Source organism: Miniopterus schreibersii, assembly GCF_964146895.1.
Source record: "Miniopterus schreibersii genome assembly, chromosome: 16".
NCBI lineage: Eukaryota > Metazoa > Chordata > Mammalia > Chiroptera > Miniopteridae > Miniopterus > Miniopterus schreibersii.
The window spans coordinates 14,022,713-14,048,806 of record NC_138116.1 but is presented as its reverse complement, the minus strand read 5'-3'; the positions used below and the strand labels follow the sequence as shown (position 1 = coordinate 14,048,806).

General features: G+C 55.5%; 1 protein-coding gene across 1 annotated transcript; it reads right to left on the bottom strand.

The window, feature by feature from the left end:
• Positions 1-1,835: 1,835 nt before the first annotated feature.
• Positions 1,836-25,567, bottom strand: TSPOAP1 (TSPO associated protein 1; the record flags this gene model as incomplete). Its single annotated transcript, XM_081116182.1, has 32 exons — positions 1,836-4,232; positions 5,929-5,988; positions 6,625-6,735; positions 6,974-7,045; positions 7,132-7,235; positions 7,419-7,451; positions 7,873-7,917; positions 8,297-8,465; positions 9,053-9,207; positions 9,310-9,409; positions 10,039-10,866; positions 11,489-11,665; positions 11,973-12,206; positions 12,289-12,666; positions 13,005-13,156; positions 13,321-14,151; positions 14,665-14,774; positions 15,035-15,150; positions 16,311-16,483; positions 17,085-17,289; positions 18,128-18,148; positions 18,533-18,583; positions 20,008-20,112; positions 20,390-20,512; positions 20,690-20,779; positions 21,013-21,096; positions 21,183-21,260; positions 22,470-22,655; positions 23,187-23,366; positions 23,945-24,073; positions 24,351-24,458; positions 25,238-25,567. The coding sequence occupies 31 exons, from the start codon at positions 25,565-25,567 to the stop codon at positions 5,959-5,961; spliced, it is 5,508 nt and encodes a 1,835-aa protein (XP_080972308.1). The 3' UTR covers positions 1,836-4,232; positions 5,929-5,958.
• Between the last annotated feature and the right edge of the window lie 527 nt (positions 25,568-26,094).

Here is a 26,094-nt window from a genome sequence, read left to right as displayed (position 1 = left end):
TTTACTTTACATTCATTTCTATAGATGGACCTGTGGGAAATATTCTTCTGCCTTCATTTTTCATAAATGCTATCACATTATACACACCGTTCGGCAACGTGCTTCTCTCACTCCGCAATACATCTTGCAGATCTTTCATGTACCACTTGGACAACAGTCTCGCTTTTTAACTGTTACATAGCATGCTCCAGTGGAGCTGTGCCTCCACTGTGCAAACATTCCTCTATTGATGGAAGCTTTCCTCTCTTTTTTTGTTCACTAATAAAAACAATGAAGCAAGAAGCCTCTTTGTACACACACACAAGTGTCCTCCAGGGTGAAGACTGAGAACTGGGCCGCAGGTTTGGTGCATTTTTCCATTTTTAATAGATAGATATTGCCGAACTGTCTTCCAAGCTTTGTAAAATTCTCATGGGCAAAGACTGGAATCACATTATTGGATCAATGTTTATTTCTTTGATTAATAGTGAGATTGAGAACCTTTTTATCTGTATTGTCTCTTCTGTAAATTTCTTGTATTTGGCTTTATCCATTTTCCTATTGGATTGTCACTCTTTTTATTGATTTGTAAAATATATTCTGAACACTAATCTGTCCACTATGTGTGTTGTTAATGTTTTTTTCCAGTCACTTTTCAATTATGTTTTTTATAGGGCTTTAATTTTCATGTGGTCAAATTTACCAATCTTTTCCTCTATGGATTTTTTTTTTCAGACTTGGTTAAGGGGATCTCCCTTTTTGCAAGATCATAAACATATTTTCTGGTATATTCTTCTAATACTTTAGTACTTTGACTTTTCACATGTAGATCACTAAACCATCTGGAATTTTTGTGTGCGAATAGTGTAAAGTCGGGAGCTACCTTCAATTTTTTTCCATATAAATAACCAATTATCCCAATGCCTTTCATTGAATAATCTTTCATTTCTCCATTGAATTGAAATACTACTTTTATCCCACCATAAATGTATCTGTATTTCTAGATTATTTTATTCTACTGATCTACCAGTCTCTTTATCCATTCCCATGCCAGTACCTCATTGTTGCAACTACCCTAACTTTCTAATATGTTTTGATTTCTGATAAGATAAATTCTCCTTCATTATGCTCCTTTTACAAAAGAATCTTCAACATTCTAACACATTTACTTTTCCTTATGAATTTTTGAATGTCTAATTCCATGAGAAATCCTACTGAGATTTTTATTGATATTGTATTCAATTTATACATAAATTTGGTGACATAGACATCTTTATGATATTACGTCTTCCCACCCATGTACATTCATTCATTCACCAAATATTTACTGAGCACCCTTGCGCCAGCACTGTTCTGGGTACTGGGGATACAGCAATCAACAAATTACTTGCTCTCACAGAGTTTACTTTCTTGAGTAACACATTGAGTTTTACATTCTTGAGTCTATCATTTTATTTGTCTACTTTTATAGTCTTCACTGAAATGTTATTGTTTCACTCGTTAGGTTTGTTCCTAAATAATTCCTTTTTGAAAAATGTATATAAGCTTGGTCATTAAATTTACCCACATAGAACTTGTAAACTCTGTAAGTATTCTTTCTCATAAAAGCATTCAAAGTAACTATTTGAAAGATAAAAAATTTAGTATGCTTCTTTTAGTTTTCTTTAGGAGGTAGATTCATAGATCCAACAAACACTGGGCATTTTTAACCCACCATTCTAGAAAGGTTGCACTCTCTATCAATAAACAAGATTTAAAAAATTTAAAGAGTGAATACTCAAGCTTTTGTTAGTTTCAAATAATGGTTCAAAAGTTTGTTTAGGGAAGTATTATAAAGGTAAAGACAAGATAAATTACATGATTATACAAATATTTAATGGTTATTGTGTTAACCCCCTTTATACTTGTGGTTGTGGGGGGGGGACATAGAGGCAGTAAACTTTTATGAGACAAAAAAACCCACTAAAAATAAAAAGCACTAAACTCAAAGAAAAAGAATTCAAGAGCATCGTTACCAATCAGGTTAGTTAAAATTTAAAGAGACTGATCACCATGAAAAAAATAAGTGTAGCAGTTGGCCCTATCTGTGACATGGCAATTTGGCAATGTCAGTCAAAGTCTGAAATGTGCATTTGCTCTGACTCAGCAATTTTCCCTCCAGGAAGGAACTTATCCTTGAGAGGCAGTGTTAGGAAAGCATAAAGACACACCCACACAAGGGTGTTCACTTCAGCATCATCTCCAAACACCAAAAGACAAGAAACAAGCCAAATACCCATCACAAAATTTTGCCACATGGTGGTACATCCATGGGATGGTGTTTTGTGCTGCCTTTAAAACTAATGAGGGAAGTCTACATGTAATAATATAGAAAACTATCACCCCTAATAAATCTAATTTAAAATAATATAAAAATAAAGGCAGACATTCTCACTTTTGCCTCTTGGCCCACGGGGAGAAGAATGTGAAACAGTCCATCAACCTGGTTACTTCCCACATGGACCCCCAGCTCATGATGCTGTCAGTAGCCCCGGAGTCTCTTCTGCTCTGTGCCACCTCTAGGCCTGGAGCAGCGTGCAGAACTCTCCCTCAGGCAGCCTGCTTGGAGGGTTCTGAGTATGAGCTCCCATCTGTTAGTGTTTTCCAGAATCCTGCTATTTCTAGTCTACTAAGACTTCTTGTTATGCATGGTGTTTGCTTCTTTGGCTGGTTTTTCTTACATCTATTATTTCCATGAATTTGGTACTGGGGAATCAAGATTGCAGAATGTGCCTTCTGCCTGTGTCCCCTTCATCCCCTTGCCCAGGTCTCTTTCTCCCTCCAGGACCCTGCCCCAACTCTAAACACCTGACCTTTAACCAGGGACTTGGAAAACTGCCAAACTTTCTTCAGAAAAGAAACTCAAGAGCCGCTTGGTCTTCTTGCTGTTCATTAGTTTTGCCCCAGGCACCCTGGGATATAACTTCTAGGTTCTCAAGTCCAGTATGACCCGCCCCTTGAGGAGTCCTTTGCCCTAGGGAGAGCCCAGCATAGGTTTTGTGAAAATAGACTTTATTATAATAAAATGTCTTTTTAAACAAATGCCCCCACCGTTCCTCACCCCTGGAGACCAAGGTGGGGGTGGGGTTCAGTCAAACAATCTCCCACCACAGCAAAGGAAACATGCAGACACTCACCCAGCAGGCGGGTGGGGGTGGATGGCGAGGGGGAGGGTGGAGACCCCCTGCCCCTCTGAACTGGGAATGTATGAAAATAGCTGTTTAAATCTGCTCTTTTCCCCAGCCCCGGACTCCCACGGGGGCCAGAGGAAAACAATGCAAAAGAGAAATTGAATCCAATGAGCAAAATAAGGCAAACCCAACTCCTGCTTTCTGCCCGCTGGCCCCCTGGGTCTCTGGAGCTGGGGACACACAGGGACCAGCAGCCAGGATGGCAGGGAGGGGTGGAGCACTCTGGGGCAGGGTTAGGCCCGCTTTGGCATGGCCTTTCTCCTTCCCGGGCCTGTGCAATGGAAGCGAGATGGAGGAAGCTAGACTGAGGCACTGAGTATGTACATATATACACAGCTCCGCCGCCTGCCCCGGGGGAAGGGGCTTGGGACAATCCAGTGCAAACTTTCCCTCAAAGGAGGGAAGACATGATTAGGAGAGCCAGCGCCATCAAAGGGAACAGGCCCCTTTCTCCCCCAGGGTCCCCTGTCCTGGGAATAGGGAGGGCCAGAGAAGGGACTAGCATCGCATGGTGAGAAACCAGGCGTAGGTGGGTGGACTGAGAGTCAAGAGTCCCGAGTCCAGTCCTGGTTCCATGACTGAGGTGCTCTGCCACCTTGGCAAGTTACTTCCTTCCTGAGCCTCAGTTTCCCCTCCTATAAGCAGAAGGTGCCCATTCAGAGGATTCATCCTGAAGGACTCATCTAAGCTCTGACCTTCACCAAGTCTCTGATTCTATTCCAAGTGCCACAGTGTTAACTCAGAAGAACAGAAGTCCTGGGCCCTCCCCCTGCCCTTCCACCACCAGAACAGTGATCTGGGGGCCTCAGAGGGCGACTTCCTCCTGCAGGATGAGCCAGAGCATCACTCCTTCTTTCCAGAGCCCAGTTTCCTGAGGAGCTGCTTCCCCTTGGAGAAGAGACCCCACATCTTCTCGCTTGTGCCCCGTGGTCCCCCCAGTTCAGTCCTGGGGAGGCTGCCAGGGCGAGGAGCACAGGGCCAGCCTGGAGGCATCGGGGGCCCTTGTGTTGAGCTGGCCCAGTCCTGGAATGTGAGAGAAAAGGAGTAAGGTGAGGGCCCAACTCGCTGCCCTAATCTGACTCCTTTACCCTACAGCCTCTGGTGTCTATAGCCCCCATGTCACAGAGCCATGGTCAAGACCAGAACCCCACCACCCCGCCACTGCCCCCACACAGAGAGCACAGAGAGGTGAACGAGCACAGTGATGCTGAGGGAGCACTGAGCTACGAGTCTGAAGGGACAGGGGCAGAGGCAATGTTTCCACTCACCTGGGACCTGGACAAGCCCCTCCCCTTCTCTGGGTCTCTCTATGGGGTGCTGGGCTGACAGAGCTAAAGAGTCCTTGGACCTGACCCTCAAGATGGGTGCCCCAACTTCCCCCATGTCATCCCCTCCCAGTGAAGGGACAGCAAGGACCAGGACCATTCCAGGGAAGGCGGTTCTGCACAACCCTCGTAGACAATGGAGCAGGCACTCCAGCCCAGCAGATGTGATTCCCCAGGGCCTTCAGGGAGGGGAACCAGTGCCCACCCCATGGGGAGAAGATCAGGACTCTTCTTTGAATGGCCTCTGGGAGAGCTGCTGGGAGACTGAGAAAGGATGGAGGCTGCCCTGGCTCCTCTTAAGCATCTCTCCCTTGCTGAGTCTCCTAGCTCCATCTGCAGCTGTGAGTGTTCCCGCTGTCACAGGCCCACCCAGACAGTGCTGTTAATGGCCCAAAGACAGGGACCAGGAGAACAGAAGAGCCACCAGGAAGTCTCCCCCAACCTCCCATACTCCCACATTCCCCACTATGATCTCCTGTGCCTGGCATATCCCCTGGCACAAGTCAGGTCTTGCCAACCTGCATGTTCCCCACTCTCCACTCCCTTCCTCAAACCTCTGCTTGCCGACAGATGTCTCCTGGCCAGAGCCAGCCACAGAGCCCGGACCAGAGGCAGGGAGTGGGGTGCCCAGCCTGGGGGCCAGGCCCACCGAGGCCCTGGTGAGGTAGCAGGGTCTGTTTACCAAGAGGTCTGCTGGCACCTAGAGGTTACGGCATCTACTGTCATCCAGCCAGAGCTGAAGGCTGGGCTAGAGCCCCGCCCTCCCCACTCTACCCCAGGGCTCCTTCCACAACATCCCAGGAGGGAGGGGTGGCTGGGTAAGCAAACAGAGGGGTCTCTGAGCCCTCGAGACGAACAGTGTGGGGTTATCTATGGACTCCAACTGTTTAAGGCCCCCCCTTTTATTCCCCTCAGCAAAGGAAACCGAGAGTTGGAAGCAAAATCATGCATCTGATCCCCTAACAGGTCATGATGCAGAGGACAAGGGTAGGGAGACTATTATTACTGGTGGCTTTACAGTGTCATCCTTCTATCACCAATAATAATCATAATATTATAATACCATCGTCAGATAGTATAATAATACACTGATGAGTCATAATGTGAGCATCATGTAATATTCTATAAGCATATTTGTTATAGAATCTGAGGAGTCAGCTAGCATGGGACATCATATACTAAGATGACATGTATTCCTATGACAGCTGGCACTGGCCAAAGGCAAGGGAAGGGGATGATCCTATGGTCCTCATAGCAAGATCTCCCTCCCTTAATCCCTGAAAGAAAGTGGAAAAGCCAGGTCAGCTCCACACGAGAGACAAAGGAGCACTGTCTGATTTATGGTGACATGAGGAGTGGGGGTCACATGGACACAGGGCCAGTCCCCCACTTACACGTTGCTCTCTCTATATATCTATCTCCAGCTAGCACTGGACTCTTCTCTTCCTCGTTCTCTGAAGAACAGGGAACAAAGAGAGGAGATGGGTTATGAACAGACCCACGAGTTCGCCCAGTCACTAGGTCGCCAGGTTACAGGGGCTGGTCCTGCTTTGCACTGCCTTTGGAAACCTAGGATTTTCTGGTTCGGGCCAAGTCTCCTTATCCTCTCCCTGCCCTGTGAGGCTGGAGCTTAACTGTACTCCACCCACCCCGAGAAGAGGCAGGCTCTGAGACTGAGAGCCCAGGAAGCTGGGCCTTGCTGGGCAAGTGGCTTTAAAAGGCTCCCGGGACACAGGGAGCTCCAGCAGGGTGGGAGATGCCCTGAAACCAGGGCCGTGATGGGTTAGAGGTGTGGGGGGCACAGGGGTTCTTATTCCACCAGGCCCCTCACCTGCATCAGCCCCAGGGTGTGGGCAGCTGGGCTGGAGATCAGGGTCACAGCCAACACCCCTCTGCAGAAGGGGCACTTATTAGGAGGGAGCTGGTCCTGGCTGGGCTCCTCTGACGGTAGATCAGCAGCTCCAGCTTGGGCACAGTGCTCACTGGATCATCACCCCCTGCGCCCCTCCCACCACGCCGCCCTGGCCCCACCACCACACCAGCAGGGTAGAGACCCAACTGTTGAGCTGGGAGCCCAGCTCCTCACTGACCTGACTCTCGGCCTGGGGTGTCCCACACTCCCTGTTTGAACTGCCCGCCTCAGGCCCAGGGCCCTCCAAGAAGTTGGATGGAACCAGGCCCCTCTGCCCATTTAGTTCCCCCTGTGGAGGAAATACTGGTGAGACTGAGATCAGGAAAGAGGCCGCAGTCCCACCCCCTTGACCGGAAGGAAGCCCCTGGAGGAACAGCCTGGGGTCAACATCTCTATCATGGGAGATGGCCTGTCCATTCCTCCAGGCATCCATCAGGAACCCTTGTTCATTCCCTCCTCAGCTCTAGGAGAGCCCTCTCTGCAGGGCTGGTGAGGTGGGGTGTGGCATCCCACCCCAGTGTTCTCACATAGTAGAAGCCATCGTCGTCCATGCCCCCAAACACAGTAATGACATCCCCTGCTCGGAAGGGCAGCTCTGCCTGTGGAGAGACCAAGAGGCAGGTGTCAGGCCCAGGGAGGCCCTGCCACCACTCTGGTTGGCTAGGCTCTATCCGAGGGCCCTCACCTCCACATCCATGTTGGGGGAGCTCTCCCGGGGGTTGTAGTCAAATGCAGCCACCATGGATCGGGGAGCTCTCAAGTCAGCAGAGGAGACCAGCTGGGGGGGCCCTGCAGGGGGAGGGGAGAAGACTTGGGACTCTCTCTAGTCTCCCCCACCCCACCTCTGCACTGGAAACCTGCTGATCCCCTATTCACCACCTCCTCCACTCGTTGTAGTCCCTGAGGAGAGACCAGAGGGACTGCCCACCCGAGCCCTTTCCCCGTCTCCCCTACACAGGGATGGCCCCTCACCTGCACAGTGCTGGGCAGGACCTTCTGACTCAGCTGAGGAGAGAATGTGTGTGTGAGCCCGTCCCCTCACATCCCTGCTCATCCCAAGCTGGGGACGGTGCAGGGCAGACAGGATGCTCATCCTCACATAAGGGATGCAGAAGAAGGGTGCTCAGAGAGCACACAAGCCCAGCCCTTTGGTGTGAGTAGTGAACTAAGACCCAGAACAGATATGTGATTTCCTCCAGGTTGCACAGAATTGATAGTCAGGTGCTTTTGGGAACAGAGGTCCTGGCAAGCCACCCCTCATCCCCTTTAGAATGAAATAACCCTCCTTGAGAAGGGACAGATGCGGTGAAGGTCTGCCTGATCCCCTTTACCTGTTCAAAACCTCACGTGTCTCCCCAGAGAGCCAAGCAGTGACCCCACCCCACTCATCCCCACAGGCCCCCAAAAGAGGAGGGGTCTCACCTACCTTTCTTGGAGCGACGGGGCTTGGGGGGAGGCCCAGTGGTGCAGGCTGTGGAGTACAGAAAGGGACCATTCCCTGATCCAGGAAGGCAAGTAGATATAAGAGAGACACTGAGGCAGGGGATAGGACAGTGACTCGAGTCTCCTCTTGGGGCCACGCCAGAGTCCCTGCGCACAAGTTTCTAAAGGGCATTCCTCTCCCATCCCCTCTGTAGCAGACCCTACTCCATGTGACAAGCTCACTGCTGTGGCCACACTGGCCTCAGTCTCTGTGAGGCCCCAGTGGCTCTGCTAGACTCTTGATAAATGAGGCTTCCCACCACTCCAGATACACAAATTCTCCACACTCCAGACATGCAAAGCTCAGGAGGGGGTTGAATTGGAACCAGGGTGATGGGATGTGAGTGAGTGACAGCAGCAGGTCATACCTGAGGCCTCAACAAGAACATGTGGGGACAAATAACCCCGCTGAAACAGCTGCTGTCTCTCTGTGGGACTATCCACAGCCACCTCGGCAACCATGTTGCAGGGGATGTAGCCCGTCCGGCCCCCACCTTCACCCCTGTAGAAGCCATCAGCATCCTTGTCCCCAAACACCTGGAGGCAAAGACCAGCTGTTTCGGGAGGCCAGTTCGGCTTGCTCCCTGCACCTTAGGCCCTAGCCCCACAGCACCACCCCTGGAACGGCAGGACCCTCTACCTGTCCGGGCCACGGAACGGGAAATGGGGGAAAGGGCCAAGAATGAAGATCAGAGAGATGAGAGAAAATAGCCCTTTCCATGCTATCATCACTCACTATCTGCACAGCCATTCCCTCGACCCACCCCAGACTAGATCTCCCCCACCTCAGAGCAATAGCAGAAGCCTTCAATGAATACTTGGAATCATAATAAAAGCTGTGATGTAATCAGCAGCAGTTATATTGGGCTATGTGCCAGGCAGTTTAAGTACTTTATGTGAATTGAATCATTTAAACCTCAAAGAACCCTGTGAGGCAGACACTAACATTATCCCCATTTACCAATGAGGAAAGAGGCCCAGAGGAGCTCATCTATTCAAGGTTACACAGCCAGAAGGGGCAACCCCACTTCCTGTGGCTCTAAAAGCTGTGTACTGGCCCCTGTGTGATTATGATATCTCCCGCAGGAAAGGAGGGAGGAGGGAAGACCAAGACAGTGAGTCACCTTCAGGATCTGGCCCTCCCGGAAGGGGAGCTCCTCTTCTCCGGCATCTGGATTGGGTGACATTGACACGGGGTCATAGTCAAAGAGAGCCACAAAGACCCTGACAGGTAGGTCCTGGTAAGCCAGCACTTCTTCCTGGGGGCTCCTTAGAAGGGCTGTGGAGAGTTGCAGATAGAGAGAAAGCAGTGATAATGAGCTCTGGCCAAGGGGTTAGGAAAGCCTCCCTCCACCTACCCCAGCCCCCATCAGGTGCTCACCCTGCTCAGTGATGTCTGGCCAGGGGGCCTGGGGCCCTCTCCTCGGGGGGCCCCTCCGCCCAGAGTTATCCTGCCCTCTGGGCTCCCCAATCTCTGTTGCCTGCAAAGAGGGAGCAACAGAGGGCAGAAATGTCACACCATCCCTCTGGGGACACCTTAGCAGGTGCAGGACCCCACACGTGCTCCCAGCACTGCCCCATCAGCGTAAGCAGCACAGCAGAGCAGGGACACAACATTCTTCTCCTGTCTTGGTCCAACCTCACTGGAGACTTCAGACACCCCCACGGGGGAGGAAGGGCAGGTGGGGAGGCCCCAGCTCCAGCCACCCTAGTAGATGTGTGCAGTAGAGGGGACTAGGGTGAGGTCTTAGAGTTAACCAAGGAGCATGTGAGAGGAGGGCCTCTTCTCAGCGTCAGGGTTGGGTGACGCTGGACATCACAGTCAGTGTCCTAAGTAGAGACAAGGTCCACCCTGCCCAAAGGCAGGGGGCTGGCTGGCGGCAATTGGTGACTAATAGTAACAGAATATTGTGCATCCCAGTTCCGATCAGCAGAAGCAGCAAAGCAGTGGAATGTGGGTGGGAGGAGACAGATGAGGGAGCCCGGAGGCCCAGCCCCACCTCTGCTGATGAAGGTGGCAGCGTGGAATGGGAGTGGCTGGTGGGCAGCAAGCAGAGCCACCAGGCGGCAGCAGGCAAGGGGCTGCCCAGGGGGGGGAGTGGGCACGGACCCGGGAGGCTGGCTCCTTGGCTCTGCCAGTCGCACCGCGGCCTCTCCGCTCTGGCTCCCCTTTCTCCCAGGCCGGTAGGCGTGGGTAGGGTTTGGGGCCTGAATTGGCCTTCAGAGCTCCCTTGGGCCTTCCTATGGGTGCTGGGCCCCAGGCCTCCCCATCTCCGAGGTAGCAGGAGCTGGTGGTGCTGATACCCCCGCCGCCTGCCTCCTGCTCGTCCTCAGAATCATATTCGATGCTGATTTCCAAGCACTTGGGGGAGAGGCAGCTGGCCAAGCCAGGTTCTGGCGTCCGGCCACTAGGGGACCTCCGGGAAGGAGCCGGGCGCCCTCTCCCTCCAGCCTCTGGTCCACCCCTGGGGCCCTCGCCCACAGGTGGGCCGCCCCTCTCCCACGTAGGGCCTGGTCGTCCAGAAGCCTGGGGCCCGCCACCTCCGCTGAGAAGGTGGCTGCAGAGTTCATGGGGATCTGGGGACCGCTTGCGGTTTGGGTGCTTCTCAGCGGAGCCACTTCCTCTCCCCCAGCTGCTTCCACCAACTAGTCCAGGCACGTCCTCCAGGTGGTCCCTGGCACTGGAGGGCTCAGGAGACAAGGGACATGGTCCAGGTCTTTGAGGTCGACTGCTGTCACGGCCCAGCCCCAGCGGCACAGGCTCAGGTGGGTTGTGGCCTCCGGAAGAGGCTGCTCCTGGCTCCCCCTCCTCCTCCTCCTCCTCCTCCTCGGGGATGCTAAAGAGCTTCTTGCTGCAGAACTGCTGGAGGGGCAGCTCCAGGATCTGCTCCAAGATCTCCTCGTCACTGTCAGTCTCAGAGAAGGGCTCGGGCTGGGGCTGGGGCTGCGGCTGGGGCTGGGGCTGGGGCTGGGGCTGGGGCTGGGGGATGGGAGGAGGGGGACAGCAGGGAAGAGAGGTCCATGGGAAAAAGAAAGAGCTATGACCTGTGCCCTCAAATGAGGGCAGGGGCCACAGGCAACCCCAGAGCCCTCGCTCAGCTTCCTCCAAGAGGAATGACCAGAGAGAGGGGGCTGGCCCAAAGTCACACGGCATGTCCAGGGCACAGCCAGGGAGAGATGAGGGAACACAGCCAAGGAACAGGCTGCTCGGCGCTCAGGGCCCTGAGTGACAGGAGCAGGCCATGCCTGTAATGGCAGAGAGGCCTCCCAACCCCCTCCCCAGCAGCTCCCAACACAAGGACCTCAGATGGCCAGGGTGCTGCAGCTGGTGGGCTGAAGTGAAAGTGCAGCAAAGAGCTCCTCGGGCCCCCCGCCTTTCTTCCCAGGAGGGCAAAGGTCAATCCTGAGCCACTTTGTATCTGCTGCTTAGGACAGGGCCCAGGCCACACACCTAGAATGTTGCTGGCACTCAGTGGTGGCTGGAGCAGCTGCAGGCACACAGGGTAGAGGCCCCTGGAACCTGAGGTCTAGGGCCCACCAGCCCCTCCTCATCCCATTACCTTGGGCCCATTCTCCCTGATGCTGTTGCCAGCAACCTGCTTCTGGAAGGAGCAAGCCCTGGAACCCAGCTCCTCTTCCTCCTCTTCTTCCTCCTCCTGGATGTCGGACAGGTCTGAGTTTCGGCCATGGTCCACAAGGGAGTTCACCAGACGGACGCCGGGCTCTGCCATGTCCTTCTGCAAGAGGTGAGACGAAGGAGAGGAGAAAGGGAGGGTCAGCTCCAGCCAGAATGAAAGCGGTCCCTTGGAAGAGGGAGATGGTCATGTCCCAAATGGGGATATACACAATGGGGGGTGCAGGAGAAGGCTGGGAGTCAAAGGGAAAGAGAAACCTGGGAAGATAAAGCGGCAAAGAAACAGACAGCTACACAGCACAGAACAGAGCGGAGATCCAGTGGAGAAGGCGACCAGATTTTGGCTGGTAGGAGGCAAGGAGTCAGGCCCTGACTCTTTGAGGTGGCACAGTATGTCCCTAACCCCGTACCTCAGCCTTGGGCCTTGGCCCAGCCCCTGTGTCTCCTCCGAGGCTGGCCTCAGCACAGGGCACCTTCTGGGCCAGTGCCCCCTCCGTGGAGCAGGGTGCTGGGCAGGCCTCTCCGGAGGTCCACTCGGCTTCATCCCGGGCCAGTGAGGAAGCTGCAGTGCCAGGAGCTCTCTCACCCACGGCTGGCTCGCTGGTCCTCCTGTCCTCCTGTCCCCGCACAGCTGCCCCAGCCTCCTGGAATGGAAGGCACTGAGGAAGGGACAAGTCCCAGGCCTTCTCCCAGCCTCCACCTGCTCCCTTCTTCCCAGCAGGGTACCTGGGAGCAAGGTGCTGGGGGCTCCTCTTGGGATCCTTTTGGTGTCTCTCTGGGAGGGTTTGCTGGGGGACCCCCGGGGGACTCTTGAGTTCCATGGAGCTCAGGACACCGGAGGGGAGACCTGGGGTCTCTAGGCCCTGGGGAGGCTGGGGCAACAGGTGTTCTGGCCTCCGAGCCTGGTCGCGGTGAGGGGCAAGAGACCCTGGCTGGCAGGCAGGCGGAGGCCAGAGCTGGGGCAACAGGAGCTGGAATGGAGTCAGCAGACTCGCCATGGGGCGACATGGTACGGACAGCCACCTCACTGCACACCTGCAGCAGCTGCAGCTGGGACAGCTCCACCAGCACGCTGCCTGCTGTGGGCGAGGCCACCTCCATGATCTGCAGGGTAGAGGGAGCACAGGATAGGAAAGGGAAGCTGAGATGGCCAAGTGTGAGGACGCAACAATAACGGTGACTAGCACTGGCCAGGCGCTGTGCTAAGCACTTGGCACACCTTATCTCATTTCATCACCTGTCCACAGGGCTTCAGCGCTAGAAAAGTTTTTTGAATCCCAATTCCCAAAGCCTATGCTCTTAACCAACCTGCTACCTAGTGCCCAAATGCCAGGGTCCTGGCATCGCTGTGCCAGGCTGGGGAGACGAGGCCCCTGAGCATGACAAGGACAGACCCACATCCTGCTCCCAGGCTGCAGGTAGAAAGAGTCCCCAGGCCATACCTTCTGCCCATCCGCATAAATGGCGTAGCCTGTGACCCGGACGCCATTGGAGGTACCAGCAGCATCTATTGTTACTGGGAGCCAGCTGATGATCAAGATTCCAGGGGAGGGCCCCGGCTCAATCTGAACATCCAGGGGGGCATCAGGTGGGCCTGGGGGAAGGGGACACAAGACCCAGTAATGCAGGACACTTGCCGCCGGAGATACCAGCCCACCTTGCCACTTTCCTGAAAACGCTAACGACAGTTTCTCCTTCTACCGTCACCCATGGCCTGGCCACCTGAGTTACAGACAGTCAATGCCCAAGCCTGCATACCTGCTGGGAGTGTTGTGAACTGCAGGGTGGCAGTCCGCTGCTCTGGTCTCTCCCAGCCTGGTTCCCAGGACCCTCCAGATGGGAGCTGAGCCTCCACTCGGGCCTGATAGAGTGTACCAGGCCGCAGGTGGCAGAAGGTGGCCCAGTAGGTGCTAGGACGGGCAGGGGGGCATTCTTCCCCATTGAGGTAGATGGCATGAGCCAAGTTGCTATTGCTGGGCACCCAGGTGATCTCAGCAGACGTAGCTGTCAGTCGATGGACCCGTAGCTGGCTAGGTACCACCCCGGCCCGGGCACCCACCGCCAAGCAACAGCGCAGAGGGTCCGAGCTGCCCCAGCTAGTCAGGGCCTGCACAAAAACATGGAGCGGCCCGGCCCGCAGGTCCAGGTTCTCAAGCACAGCCTTGGGGGGCGCTCCGGGTCCCAGGGCCTGCCGCAGCTCCCCATTCACGCAGATATTGTAGCCTTGTAGCTCCACTCGCTCAGGAGGCGGCTGCCAGGCCAGCACCACGCTGTGGGCCAGCTGCTTGAGGACGGCCAGATGGCGGGGGTAAGGCACAGTAGAGGGCTCACCCAGGCCCTCGGGTGGGGGGCTCAGACTGAGCTCATCACCTGCAGCCTCTTCCTCTGATCTGGGCTGGCTGCGTCCCCCGATGCTCTGGCCCCCGCTACTGCTGCCACCCCCAACTCCGCTCAGGAAACTAAGTTCAGGGCCTGAACTGTGGGACAAATCGGCCAGCTCCGAAGGGAGGGAGGTCAGGAGGTCATCGTCGGACACACGCTCTACAAAATTGGAAGGGACGAGGCCCCTTCGGCCATCCATGAGCTCCCCTGGCAGAGGGAGGGCAGGGAAGGAGAAGACAGAGAGGAGGTAGAGAAAAACCAGTCCAATAAGTGCATTTTAGCAAATGTCAGCAGGCGATCTGGTTCAAGCATTTGATTCAAGTCAAGGTTTACCTGTCAGAGCTTTTAAAAGACAAGATCAGTCGAGACCTGGATTAGGGAGTCACTGTTCATTTTCATAAGTGTGATAACAGTATTGTGGTTATATGGGACAGAGCTTCTTATTTTTAATGTGCATATGAATCACCTGGAGATCTGTTAAAATGCAGACTAATTCTGTTAGGTCTGGGTGGACCTGAGAATCTGCGTTTCTAAGTAGTTCGCAGGTGATACTGATGTAACAAGGATGTAGGCGAATGCCCATGCTCTGAGGAGGTGCATGTTGAAGTATGTTCTAGATGGGTTGAGCATGCTGGGGACAGGGTATAGATGGGTGGAGGTCTTTGGGAAGAAGAGCTTAAAAGCAGGAGAATGGACAGAATGACCTTGCTACCTTCCTACCTTCAAAAAAGCCATCGTCATCCATGTCGCCATAGATGTAGATGTATTCACCGGCAGTAAGTGGCAGTTCTGCCTCTGGATTCTCATTGGGGCCCTCGAAGGGGTTGTAGCTGTCAGAGGAGGGGGGAGGGAGGACAGTGGCCTACATCTTACCTCCATGCCCCATCTCCTCTCCCCACTACCCTAGGCCTTTATGGAGACTTGGTTGTCCACCTTTAGCCAAATGGAATGCTCATTGCACCCATCTCGGCTAGGTTAGGAGGACATGTCCAACTAGGATCCCTGTACCAACCCCATCATCTCCAGATGCCTCTTCCTCCCACACACCCCAGATACTGGGGCAATGGGACAGCAGGGGTGAGAGGCCCACCTATAGCGTGCTAGGAAGACCTGGATCCTGGCTCCTCCCCGGCTGCCCTCTGGAGCTGCTGGGAGCAGGGAGACATTGTCTGGCTCCAGTTCCTCCACCTCACTGGCTGTGTCCACCTGGGGGAAAACAGAAAGGGCCAGTCCTCTCCAGGACCCAGGACCAATGGCCAAGCAAGGAGGTTTCCGGGTTGAGCCAGAGAAGAACCCTCTGAAAAGGGAAAGTGTGCCCATGGGGAACAAGGCCCGCAGCAATGAACCCCACTGTTTTCTAAATCAGCTCCTGCACCAGCAGGTCCTAGCAAAGCACAGCTGCCCTGGAGAAAGGAAGTGGGGATAACCTGGATCCCTCCCTGAGCCCTGACCTCTCCTGTACCAGCCAGGAAATGACCACTTTCCCCATCGGAGAGGGGACCAGCCACACTGGTATGGGTGGGTGTCCAATGGCAGTTTATCTCCTTAAGGTAAAAACACAGCAAAGCACTCAAACTATAAAGAGGAAGGGCAAGGAGGCAGAAGGACTAAGAAGTCCCTGTGAAAAGTGTCCTGAGCAAGTAGACAGGGCCCACCCTGTACTAGGTGTCCAAAGCCAGCACCATCGCTCTGTCCCACAAGAGGGCAGCAGAGGCCCGGGGCTGGGTTCTACCACTTTCCACAACCTTGGACCCTGAGCAGGGCTGCTCCTGACCTGTCCCCTCCACTTCCTGGAGTTTTGAAGATACAGAGGGTAGGAGGTGACTGGAAGAGTTGGGAGTGATGCCCAAGGACTCGGTAAGAATAATAGCTGCCACATTTAAGCATTTAGTGTGTGTTCTGCACTAAGGGAGGCATTTTCCTTATATTTTGTTACATAATCCTCACAACAAATTTACAAGGCAGGTTTTATTAGCTCCAAAATCCAAACAAGAAAACTAAATCCCAGAAAGGGTCTTGCCTTAGACAAAGCTGGAAACCGAATCCAGAAACCTGTGCTCTTTCTCACACACCCATCACTTCTGCTACAGCCTCTCTCATGAACAGTCTCATTATATGGATCCTGGCACCAAAGTATCTCCCTCCATCCAGCCCAGGACTTCTCTAGGGCTTCTCTGAGCCTCTGGGCCTGACAACCAGGAGGAATCCACAGGCCCTTCTCTCCCAGGGCCTGGCTCTACTTCCTATGTGGACCCCACATAGGCCAGCGGCCACCCAACTCCTGAGGACCCCAAAGAGGTCAGGGCCACCTCCCCTCCCACTTCATCAAGGCAGAGCCAGACCCCAGGCCTCTCCCCAGCACTGACCTCAGGTGTTGGGCATGACTTGGGGCTGTTGTGAATGGACTCAGAGCGAGAGGAGTTAGAGAGAGACTCTGCCTTCTTGGCTGTCCTTCGAGGGGCCCCAGCAAGGGTGGCAAGGGAAGGCTCAGAAGACTTCGGGGTGCAGCGTCCTGGGGAGCCCGGCGGGAGGTCAAGGTCTAAAGATAAGATGGCACATGGATGGTTGTGGGGTCCGTGGCCTGAGGAGGGACCAGGGACCAAGGGTCAAGCAGCTTGGATTATGGGGGTCAGGCCTTCCATTGCTGGGTTTCCTTACCAGAAGGGAAATATTTGAGGAAAATTTACTATGTAGAGGTAGAGGAAATTTACAAATGTGAATTCACATGACCCTCAGAGCAGCTTGATGAGGTGCACTGAGTTATTCCTTTCTTACAGCTTAGGACACCATGGTCCCCAGAGGTTCAGAATCAAGCTCAAAATTACATGGACTATTGAGTAAGTAGAGCTGGGACCACTAGATCTGACCGATGCTTGGCCTTGACTCTTCACAAGCCCATGCTGCCTGCCACTGAGTCCTAGAGCCCAACTCCCAACCATAAGCACAGAGGTTTTATTGGAGAGAAGGAGCAGTGGCCTGAGACATCTGGGCCGGACTCCTGTACAGCCACTCCAGACCTGCTTCTAACTTGCTGTTACTTCGGGTGAATTGTTAGCCTGCTCTGACCCTGAACTCTCTGCTCTAGACAAAATCACCAAGCCTAGGGATTCCAGGCTAATGTCACTGGGGGTCTACCTTACCTTTGGGGCCGGACCCCAGGCAGGGCTGGGGATTGGAGCAGCAGCAGGGGGGTGGCAGGCGATCCCCAAGGGTACTGCAGCCCAGGGCCGAGGTGAGCAGGTCCAAGGGACCTGGGTGCAGGCGAAAGGCCTGGAGTTCCTGAGCCAAGAGGCTAAAGCGCTCTGTTTGGCTGCGGCACTGCTCCTCGAGCTCTCGAACCCGGACCTGAGCCAAGACCCACCGTGAGCCACCAGGCCAGGCAAAGCTGCCCAGTTCCAGCCTGTACAATCTCCACACAGCCCCACACAGGGTTTCAGACCACATCACCCAGCCCCTAGGCCTGGGCACCAACCCTGGGCCTGGCTGCCCCAGTGCTCTTAATAGTGTCTGAGCTAAGGGTAAAGTGCTGGAGCTGTGGGACATCTTTACCCCGACCCTTCCCCAGAGCAGGGTCAGGGCCTGCCTCACACTCAGTACACCCTCTTGCCCCAGGCAGTGGCACTTTCTGCTTCCAGCTGCTTTCTAGGCCAAAAGGGATGGCTCCCATCCCCATCACTACCACCAATATCAGCTCAGGAGTTTTCTCGGCTCCACTGCTCACCCTCCCACAGTCAGTGACCCAAATCCCTGCCATCAGAGAGGTCCCCAGAGAGATCACACATGGGAGCTAGGGACATCTTGTGACAAGAATGAGCCAATTCTCAAGACATTTTTGTCAGGTGTCCCAAGAGTCCCAACATTAGGTGCTTTCCCCTGGCCAACATCAAGAGGATCATGGGTTAGACTGGTGATGCACTTCCTTGTGGGCTGAGTGACTAGGCTTTAGAGGAGGGAAAGTCCCATGTTTGCCAGGCATAGTGGCAGGTCTAGGATGAGAAGATGGCCCACATGTCCTGTGGGAACCCCAGCCCATCTATGGACTTTTGGGTCTGCCCCCAGTCACTCCTTGCTCTGTTAGACATGAGAGTTGGGATCACTTGGATCTGAGGGAGGAGATGCAGCTCAGGGGACCTGGGGGTGGGGAGGGGACATCCCAAGGAGGTGGGGGGTTGGGAGGTTGTACCTGCATGGAATCCAGGGTAGACTGTGGCAGGAAAGGAAAACACAGAGGAGAGATTAGACCCTGAGACCTGTGAGTCATCACCCAGAGAGGGAGGATAGGAGAGAGGGCCCAAGTGGACACCCTCTGGTCAGCTCCCTAGACTGACTGAGCAGTTCCTAAATTGAAGGATATTTCTGGGGGTGGGTGGTAATGAAACTGCTGCCACCAGACCCAGGGGCCCCTGCCTGGCTGTGCCCTAGCCTGAGAAACAGGCCAATGATGGAGGGGATTCTCCAGGCACTGGGGTATTTAAGGGCCCTTCTGCAACGCCCCCTCCCCCCCCACACACACAGTCCATTCCAGCGCTCTTAGCTTCCCCTGCCTCCCCCAAGCTGGCGTTGCTGGCAGCCACCTCAGAGGACCTACCTCCAGCAGTTGCACAGCCCCTTCATGTTCCCTCTTGGCTTCTGCCTGGGCCTACAGGTGGGAAGAGGCAAAATGCTAGAGGAGAATGGGGGTGGGGCAGAGGAAGATAGAAAGGAGGGTAGGAAGGGCAAAGGAAGGGCAGAAAGAGGGGGAAGGAATGGGGAAAGGAAGTAGGAAGGGGGAGGCTGAGGGTTCCTCCCTCCCAAACTCCTACCCCTGAACCATACTTAGGCCAGAAGGCAATAGGGTTAAGGAGAGGTGGGCCTGATGCTATTTCTCTCTTTCTGGGACACCCACCCTCCGGTTTCCCTCCTATCTCTCCGGGCTCCTTCTCAGCCTCTTTCTCTTGCTCCCCTTATGAATGCTGGGGTGCTGCTGGGCCCACTTTATACTCTTTACTCTCTCCCAAGAGGCCCTTCTAGTCACATGACTAGACACATTGATAACTCCAAAACATATCTTAAGACCAACTTCCCCATGACTCCAGACTCATTGATCCAACTGTCTATGGACATCTCCACTTCCATGTTTAACACACAACCCAAACTGGCCAAGACAGAACTCAGAACTCAGGATTCCCTACCTGAGGTCTGTTGCCCCTTCGTCCCGCTCCTCCTGGGGAGTGAAAGCCCCACCCTTTATCAGGGTTTACTCAGCAAACAGGTAACAGAGTGAGGATTGTCATTCCTTTCCATGACTGGAATCCATGGAGTCTTGTCGATTTTAACTCCAAAATATACTTCAAATCCATCCGCTTGTTTCCACCTTCCCTACCTGCTCCCTAGTCCAGACGGCCATCATCTCCCACCTGGACCCTTGCAACCACCCCAACATCTGATGGACCTGCTTCCATGCCCACTCCTCCAGCCCATCTTCCACAGCGCTGCCAATGTCACCTTCTAAAATGATGAAATCAGATCATGCTACTCCTTATTTGGGACCTTTCAGCAGCTTCTAATCACTCAGAGAGCAAAATGTCCAAACTCCTTCCACAACCTTTAATGCCTAAGGTGATCTTGCTCCTGCCTGCTCCAGCTGTTCTGTGCATCCTACTACATTCCAGCCACTCTGGTCTGGATTCCAACCTCTTTGCTGCCACAGGGCATTTGCACTTCTAGTCCCCTACTTGTAGTGCTCTTCAGCTGGCTCCTTCTTGGCCCTGAGGTATTAAAACCTTCCCTGCTGACCTCTCTAAAGTGGCCCTTCACCCCATCCCAGTCACTACGTCACATCACCCTGTTCACCTCCCCCACTGTGCTCAGCAGCATTGCACTTATCAGTGACTGAGATCATCTGAATCACATCAGCTTATTTGCTGATTGGTCAGGGACGTGGTCTTTGCCCACCATTGTTTCCCAGAGCCTGGCACACAGTGGGTTCTCAGTTAATGCTTGTTGGATGAGTGGATGACTAGCTGAGGTCCAGCAGTCTACCACCCTTCCATCACTCCTGTCCCCTAGACACCCCGTCCCCACCTGCTGCAGCCTCCGGACCTCCTCCTGCTTCTCCTGAAGGCTGAGCCGAGCCTGCTCATGCTCCACCTCCAGCTGCTGCCGCCGCTGGGCCACCTCCCGCATGTGCTGAAATACAAGACCTTCGGTCAAGGCCAGAGCCCCACTCCACCATTTCTGTACAGATCTAGCTGTACAGATCTGTACTGACCAAGCCCCAGATACCATGTGTGTCGAGGTACCGTGTTAAGAAGGAAACTAAGGCCAGAGAAGGAAAGGGGCTGGGGCTCCAGGACTGGACCTCAGACCCCAGTACCCTACAAAGGGCATATTCTACTGCCCCACTTTCTCCCTATGTCAGGGACCAGTACCCTCCCCACCTCCGCCACTGACACAGTCCTCTCACCTTCAGCACCTGCTCCAGGCTCTCCAGCTTGCTCTGCAGGCCCTGGCTCTTGCGAAGGGCCAAGTCCCTCTCCTGTGTCACCCCCAGGAGCTGGCCCCTCAGCTCTGCATTCTCCCACTCCACCTGGAGAGAGGGGAGTGGCAGGGAGATGGGGGTGTGAGCCTTGTCCTACCAGCTCCTTCACCAGGGGGAAGAGTACCCTTCAGACTCAAGCCCAGTTCTGGGGTGGAGACAGCCCCTCGCCAGGGACCAGGGCCCTAGCAGGATCCCAAGCGGCACAGCACGGTGCAGAGTGGCTACCTGCTCCTTCCCCGTGGCTCGCCCACTGAGCCGAGAGTTCTCGTCTGCGAGGCGGGCATTCTCATTCTGGGCTTCTCTCAGCTGCAGTTCCTGAGAGATCAGAGGCGGCTGGAGGAGGGCCCGGCACTCACATTCCTCCCAGTGAAGGCCTTTCTCCCCACCTGAAGCCTGCATAGGCCAGAAAAGGAGAGCCCTGCCCCAGCACACGAGGGAAAGCGTGTTCTTGAGGGCAAAAGGGATGAAAGCAGAGCAGAGAGGGAGCCCACCACCTGGCTGGCCTAGGGGATGGGGGCGCTGGCCTCTGAACGCCCCCCAGAGCTCACCAGCTCCTCACATCGCCTCTGCTTTTTTCGGGCTTCCTGCTCCAGGCTCTCGCATTTCTTCCGCTTCTTGCTAAGCTCTGACTCCTGTGGGGTCAGAACCAGGAGCTCCTTATGTGGGAAGGCAGAGCTGCCCAAAACAGGTCTCCTCGAGCTCTTACCCTGGGACTTACCAGTTGCTGCACCCTCTGCTGTTTCTCTGGATCTCTTAGGACCACGGGTAGGTTTCCCACATCCTCCTGGGGCGTAGTCTGGAAATGTGTAGGGGCTCAGGGCTGGCATCTGAGAACAAGGCCCCAAGACAGCCTGCTCCCAGCCCAGCCTGTCGGTGGGACCCATCTCACCGTCAGCCAAGAAATCCCTGCCCAGGAATGGGAGGGGTGTGCCGTCTTCCCACTCCCTCCCATCATCTCCAGCTGATGTGAAAGTGCAGAGGCTGCACCTCTGTGTCCTCCAGACACTGTGCTTTGAGATCCTGAGACCCATGTGTGCCCAGGGAGATGGGTCCCTTATCCAGGCCAAAGCTTTCCCTTTTTAGCTTCTTTCAGCAGCAGCCCTGCTCTGCACTCAATAACTGTCCTGGTGTCCTTCCCTGACTGGCAGAGAACTAGGTGGCCACCTGGGTCTCCAGGGATGTGATGTTCCCAGAGCTAGGGGTTCTAGACAATCCAAACCTGGGCTTGGCCTAAAGTAATACAAACCTGGCCAGGCCCTCCTAAAGCTTCCCCCAAGCCCACCTTGTGGAACCTCCCATTTATCTATGCAAACTCTGCGGGAGGATAGGTCTTGATCGAAGGTACATCACCCTCCCTGCGCCAGGCAGAGGTGCAAAATCTGAGCAAGAAGCAGCCCACAGCCCGAGGCCTTGGTCCCTTCTCCCATCCCTCTTCCCAGAAGGTGGTGGACCTAGGTGCTGCCCAAGGAGAGAGACTGGAGAGGAGCCAGACCTCCAAGTTCTGGGGATCCGGAGCGGGGTCCCTGGCATTCGCGACAGGGGCTGTCTCAGCCTGGCGCCCGGTGTGGGTCGCCCGTACCTGGAGACGCGGAGGACGCACCGCTGCCCGGTGTGAGGGGGCGGGGCCTGGCGGACCCGGCCGGCGCTGAAGGGGGCGTCCCCGCGCGACGGCGGCGGCGCAGGCTGGGCTCTGGGCGGCTGCCAGGGCAACCAGGGATTTGCGGCCGGGCCGTACCACTGGCTGCGCGGCAGGGGCGCGCGGGCGGGCACCGCAGGACGCCCGCCGGCAGAGGGCGGACCCCGAACTCCCGGCGGCCGCCACCGCACCGGTACGAGCGCTGGGAGGCTAGACCCGGACCCAACCGCTGGGGTCGTGAAAGCTCCCCAGCCCCTGGAGCGCGCACGCCACCGCCGGGTCCTCGGGGCTCTGAGCGCGTTTCAGGAGATGGTCCCAGAGCCGCCCCACCCTCCATCTACACACACCTGCGCTGGTGCCGGCGCTCACCTCTCCCGGGGCCCTGGCGGTGGGCGCTCCTGCTCTGACCCTGACGGCGGGGCCCGCGGGCCGAAGCACCGGGGACGGCTCCTGCTGGTTGCGCAGGGCGATCTGCCTCTGCAGCCGCAGTACCTCCCGCTGGGACTCACGCAGCAGTCGGTCGAAGTCCCTCACGTGGAGCCACCGGGGGCCCTCCTGGGTTGGGGGCACAGGGAGGAGAGTTTGGCCTAAACCCCTGCCAGCCCCGCCCACCCAGTCGTCCCCTTGCTGGAGGGACTCCGACGCGCCGGAACATGTGCACATCTTCCCATGCATGCATGCCTTGGTCATAGGTGTGTGCGTATATGCTTTTTCTAGCCCGCATGCAGACATACACAGTAACTCATTTACTGGGCACTCACTGTGTGCCCGGCACATCGCTTGTGAACATCTATTCACACAAGTGTTAGGTATGTGTGGATTCATACAACCAGACCCACTCACTGGCTTACAGCCTGAAGCCTGGAGCACAGAAATACCCAGGTCTGGGACTCATGGCTCCGCCCCCTTCAGTTCAGGCTTTTCCGGGCTCCCACCTGGGCCGTTGCCAGGGGAACCTACTCCCCAGCAGCCTCCACCTTCCCACTTCATTTGCATTTCATTAACATCTCGGTCCACATCCCACAAGCCCTGCAGGTGGCTCTGGGTAGGACTGCGCTGGATGGGGTGACCAGGGCCTCCTCGCACCTTGCCTGCCAGGGTGAGCCTGGCCTGCAGCTCCCTGCACTCCCGCTGCAAAGCAGCAATCTGCTTGTCCTTGGCCAGCAGGGCGCTGGCTGTCTCACTGAGGTCCCGGGTTCGCTGGCGGGCCAGGGCCTTTCGGCACAACTCCAAGCTGGCCCCTGGACGGGGCATAGGGGCACTCACCTGGCCAGAGGAGGGGTAAGGCCAATGGTCATCTGAGGGCTGGGGCACTTCTCCCACCTCAGCCCCTCCCAAAGGAAGAGTCAGGTTGAATACCTACAAGTGCTGTCTCTTATGTTTACCATGTCTGGACCTCAAGCGACCAATAGCCTCATTTGACCCCATCCCAGCAATCCTCAAGCAGGACTGACAGGGTTAACCCAACATCCTAGTTAAAACCCAAAGGATGCTGCTAATTTAGGGCTGCCACTGTGCTGGGTCTTCATCCCTGCCCCCACAGGCTCTGCACCCAGAGATGAGCTCAGCAGGAGAGTGTAGCCAGCGCCAGCACGTGGTAATCCAGAATCTGCTCCCTGCCTGCTCAGGAACTCCCTGCCCAGCCCTTCCCTTCCTCCCGTAGCTCCAGAAATCCTCAGCCTCCCAGCCTGGCCAGCGTTTGCCCTTTCTACACACTGGCCCCTGAGTTCCTGCTTTCCTGGGTGCTAAGAGTCCATGACTCCCAAACCCCACCCCTCAGGCCCAGCCCTGGCTTCCTTCCTCCCTGGTCACACAGCCTTCATCCAGCAGCCTCCAGTCCTCACCACCTTCAGGTTAGTCTCCTGCAGCTTCCGGGCCCTCTCCTCCAGGCGCTTGGCAATGACGGCCAGCTCGGCATTCTTTCGCTTCAGCCTCCGCACCTTCTCTTCCGTCTCTGGGAAGCTGCTCTTCCTCTGACAAGGGATCAGCCAGAATAGGGCATGTGGAAAGCACCCCTGCTGGCCCGGTTCTAACTGCCCAGGCCTTGGGCTAGAGCCCTGGGCTCACAGTGGGGTCCTCGGCAACTCTAATTCACCCTCTCTGGGTCAGGGATCATGTCACCTCCTTGTGGCCCCCACTGGGAGAGATGTACAGAGGGGCAGGGGAAGGACACTGAGGCAGAGGGACAGTGTCTGAGTCTGCCTTGCCCCAGCTCCAACCAGGACCCAGGACTTGCTTTCCAAGCCTCACCAGCATCTGGTTTTCCTCCTTAAGAATAGCACAGCGCTGCTGCAGCTCCCCCAGGGCCCTCAGCAGCTCCAGATTGGGCCTGTCCCCGAAGCCCATGTTCAGCTTGCCCTGGCATGGGAAATGACAGGGCACAAGGCTTCAGGAAACCACCCCCCACACACACACCTAGTCTCCTGCCATGGTCCAAGGATACATGGAGACGAGAAGATTCTCCCCCAACCCCAGGACTTCAGAGTGCAGCAGCACAGGAGGTCCAGGAGAAGGGGCTGTCTAGTGCTCCCTGCCTGCACTGGCACCCCCAACCCTGGGACCCTCTCTGGTACTCCCCAATTCTTCCCATCCCTGCTCATCTCCTCCTGGGAAATGCCAGCTCGAGCTCCCATCCCCACCCCCTCCATGGCCCCTGAGTCCCCTCCCACAAAGTCCTGCTCCCTTCATCTTCTACAGGAGACTTCTCATACCCACCCCAAACCTTGTCCTACCTGCCTCAGCCCAACACTGAGCCCCCTCCTCTAAATCTGCTTCCTCTGCATTCTGATTCTGCCAGATACCTCCACACACCCCAGTATCCTCCAGCCCCCAAGGACAGAGACTCACAGAGGAGGAGACACAGATAGACAGACTGTCGGAGACAGACTAACAGAGAGAAGGGTAGGGGCAGGGCCAAATGTAGACAGACAGGCAGAGAGTCAGAAGAACAGACAGATGGCAAAAAATGGAGCCACTGGGATTCCTGTTCAAAGAAGGGACAGATAGTCACAGAATTGGACCCACATACAGAGACATGCCAGGAGAGGAGAGACAGTGGAGTTGCACATCATGCCCAGGCTGGAGGGCATATGAGAGGCCCCCCACCTCGCAGACCAAGCCCTCCGCAGATCTCTTACCTCATGGAAAGCCTCCACCTCCTCTTCTTCCAGCCTTGGGCAGCTGGGTCCAAAGCTCACTGCTTGCTGCCCCATGCTGGGCAGCGCAGTTTCTGTTCCTTCAGGGTCAATGTCCCCCACAGGCCCAGGGCTCCAGGCTCCCTTGGGCTCGGAGCTCTCCAAAGGCCTCAGTTCTCCAACCTGCAGAGCTGCCGGAGTATCGGCAATGCTTGGGGTTGCACTTCCAGGTTTGCCCCCCTCGCCTGGAGTCCAGCTCTGCCAGGCAGGCAGTGCCCATGGCTCCATGGCTCCGGGGTCCCCCAGCCGTGGGAGGGGTGTCAGTTGCTCCATGGTACTGCCAAGAGGCCCCAGGACTCCGGCTGGGGGACATCACCCAGCCAAGTGAAGCGGCTGGCGAGAGTCATGCCAGACCAGACCTTTCCTCTCTGAGCTCTTGGCTTCACCAGGGCTCCATCCAAGGTTGGCCGAGTTCTTCCTCACCCACAAAGGAGGCTGTGGGAGTCGAGGTTGCCAGAGCTAGAGCTGGGGGTATGTGAGCTGTCTGTTGGTGGCTGTATGTATGCAAGGGTGTCCCCGCGGGGGCTGGGAGGGTGTGCAGGATCCACCGACAGCAGAGCTTGAGTGAGGCTGTGCGTGTCTCCAGGTCTGTCTGTTCAGGTCAGCACTGTCTTATGTGTGTGTCTGGAGGATGGTGCCCCCACTCATGTGTACTGGAGGGTAGTGGTTCTGTGTGTCACTGTCTGTGCCTGTTTCGGAGTTACCAGTTGTTTCTGTGTGTGTGTGGGTGTCTGTATTGCAGGGCTGTGGCAGTTTGTGATGCTGTCACTGGTTGTATCTGAGCATCTCAGTGTTGTGCA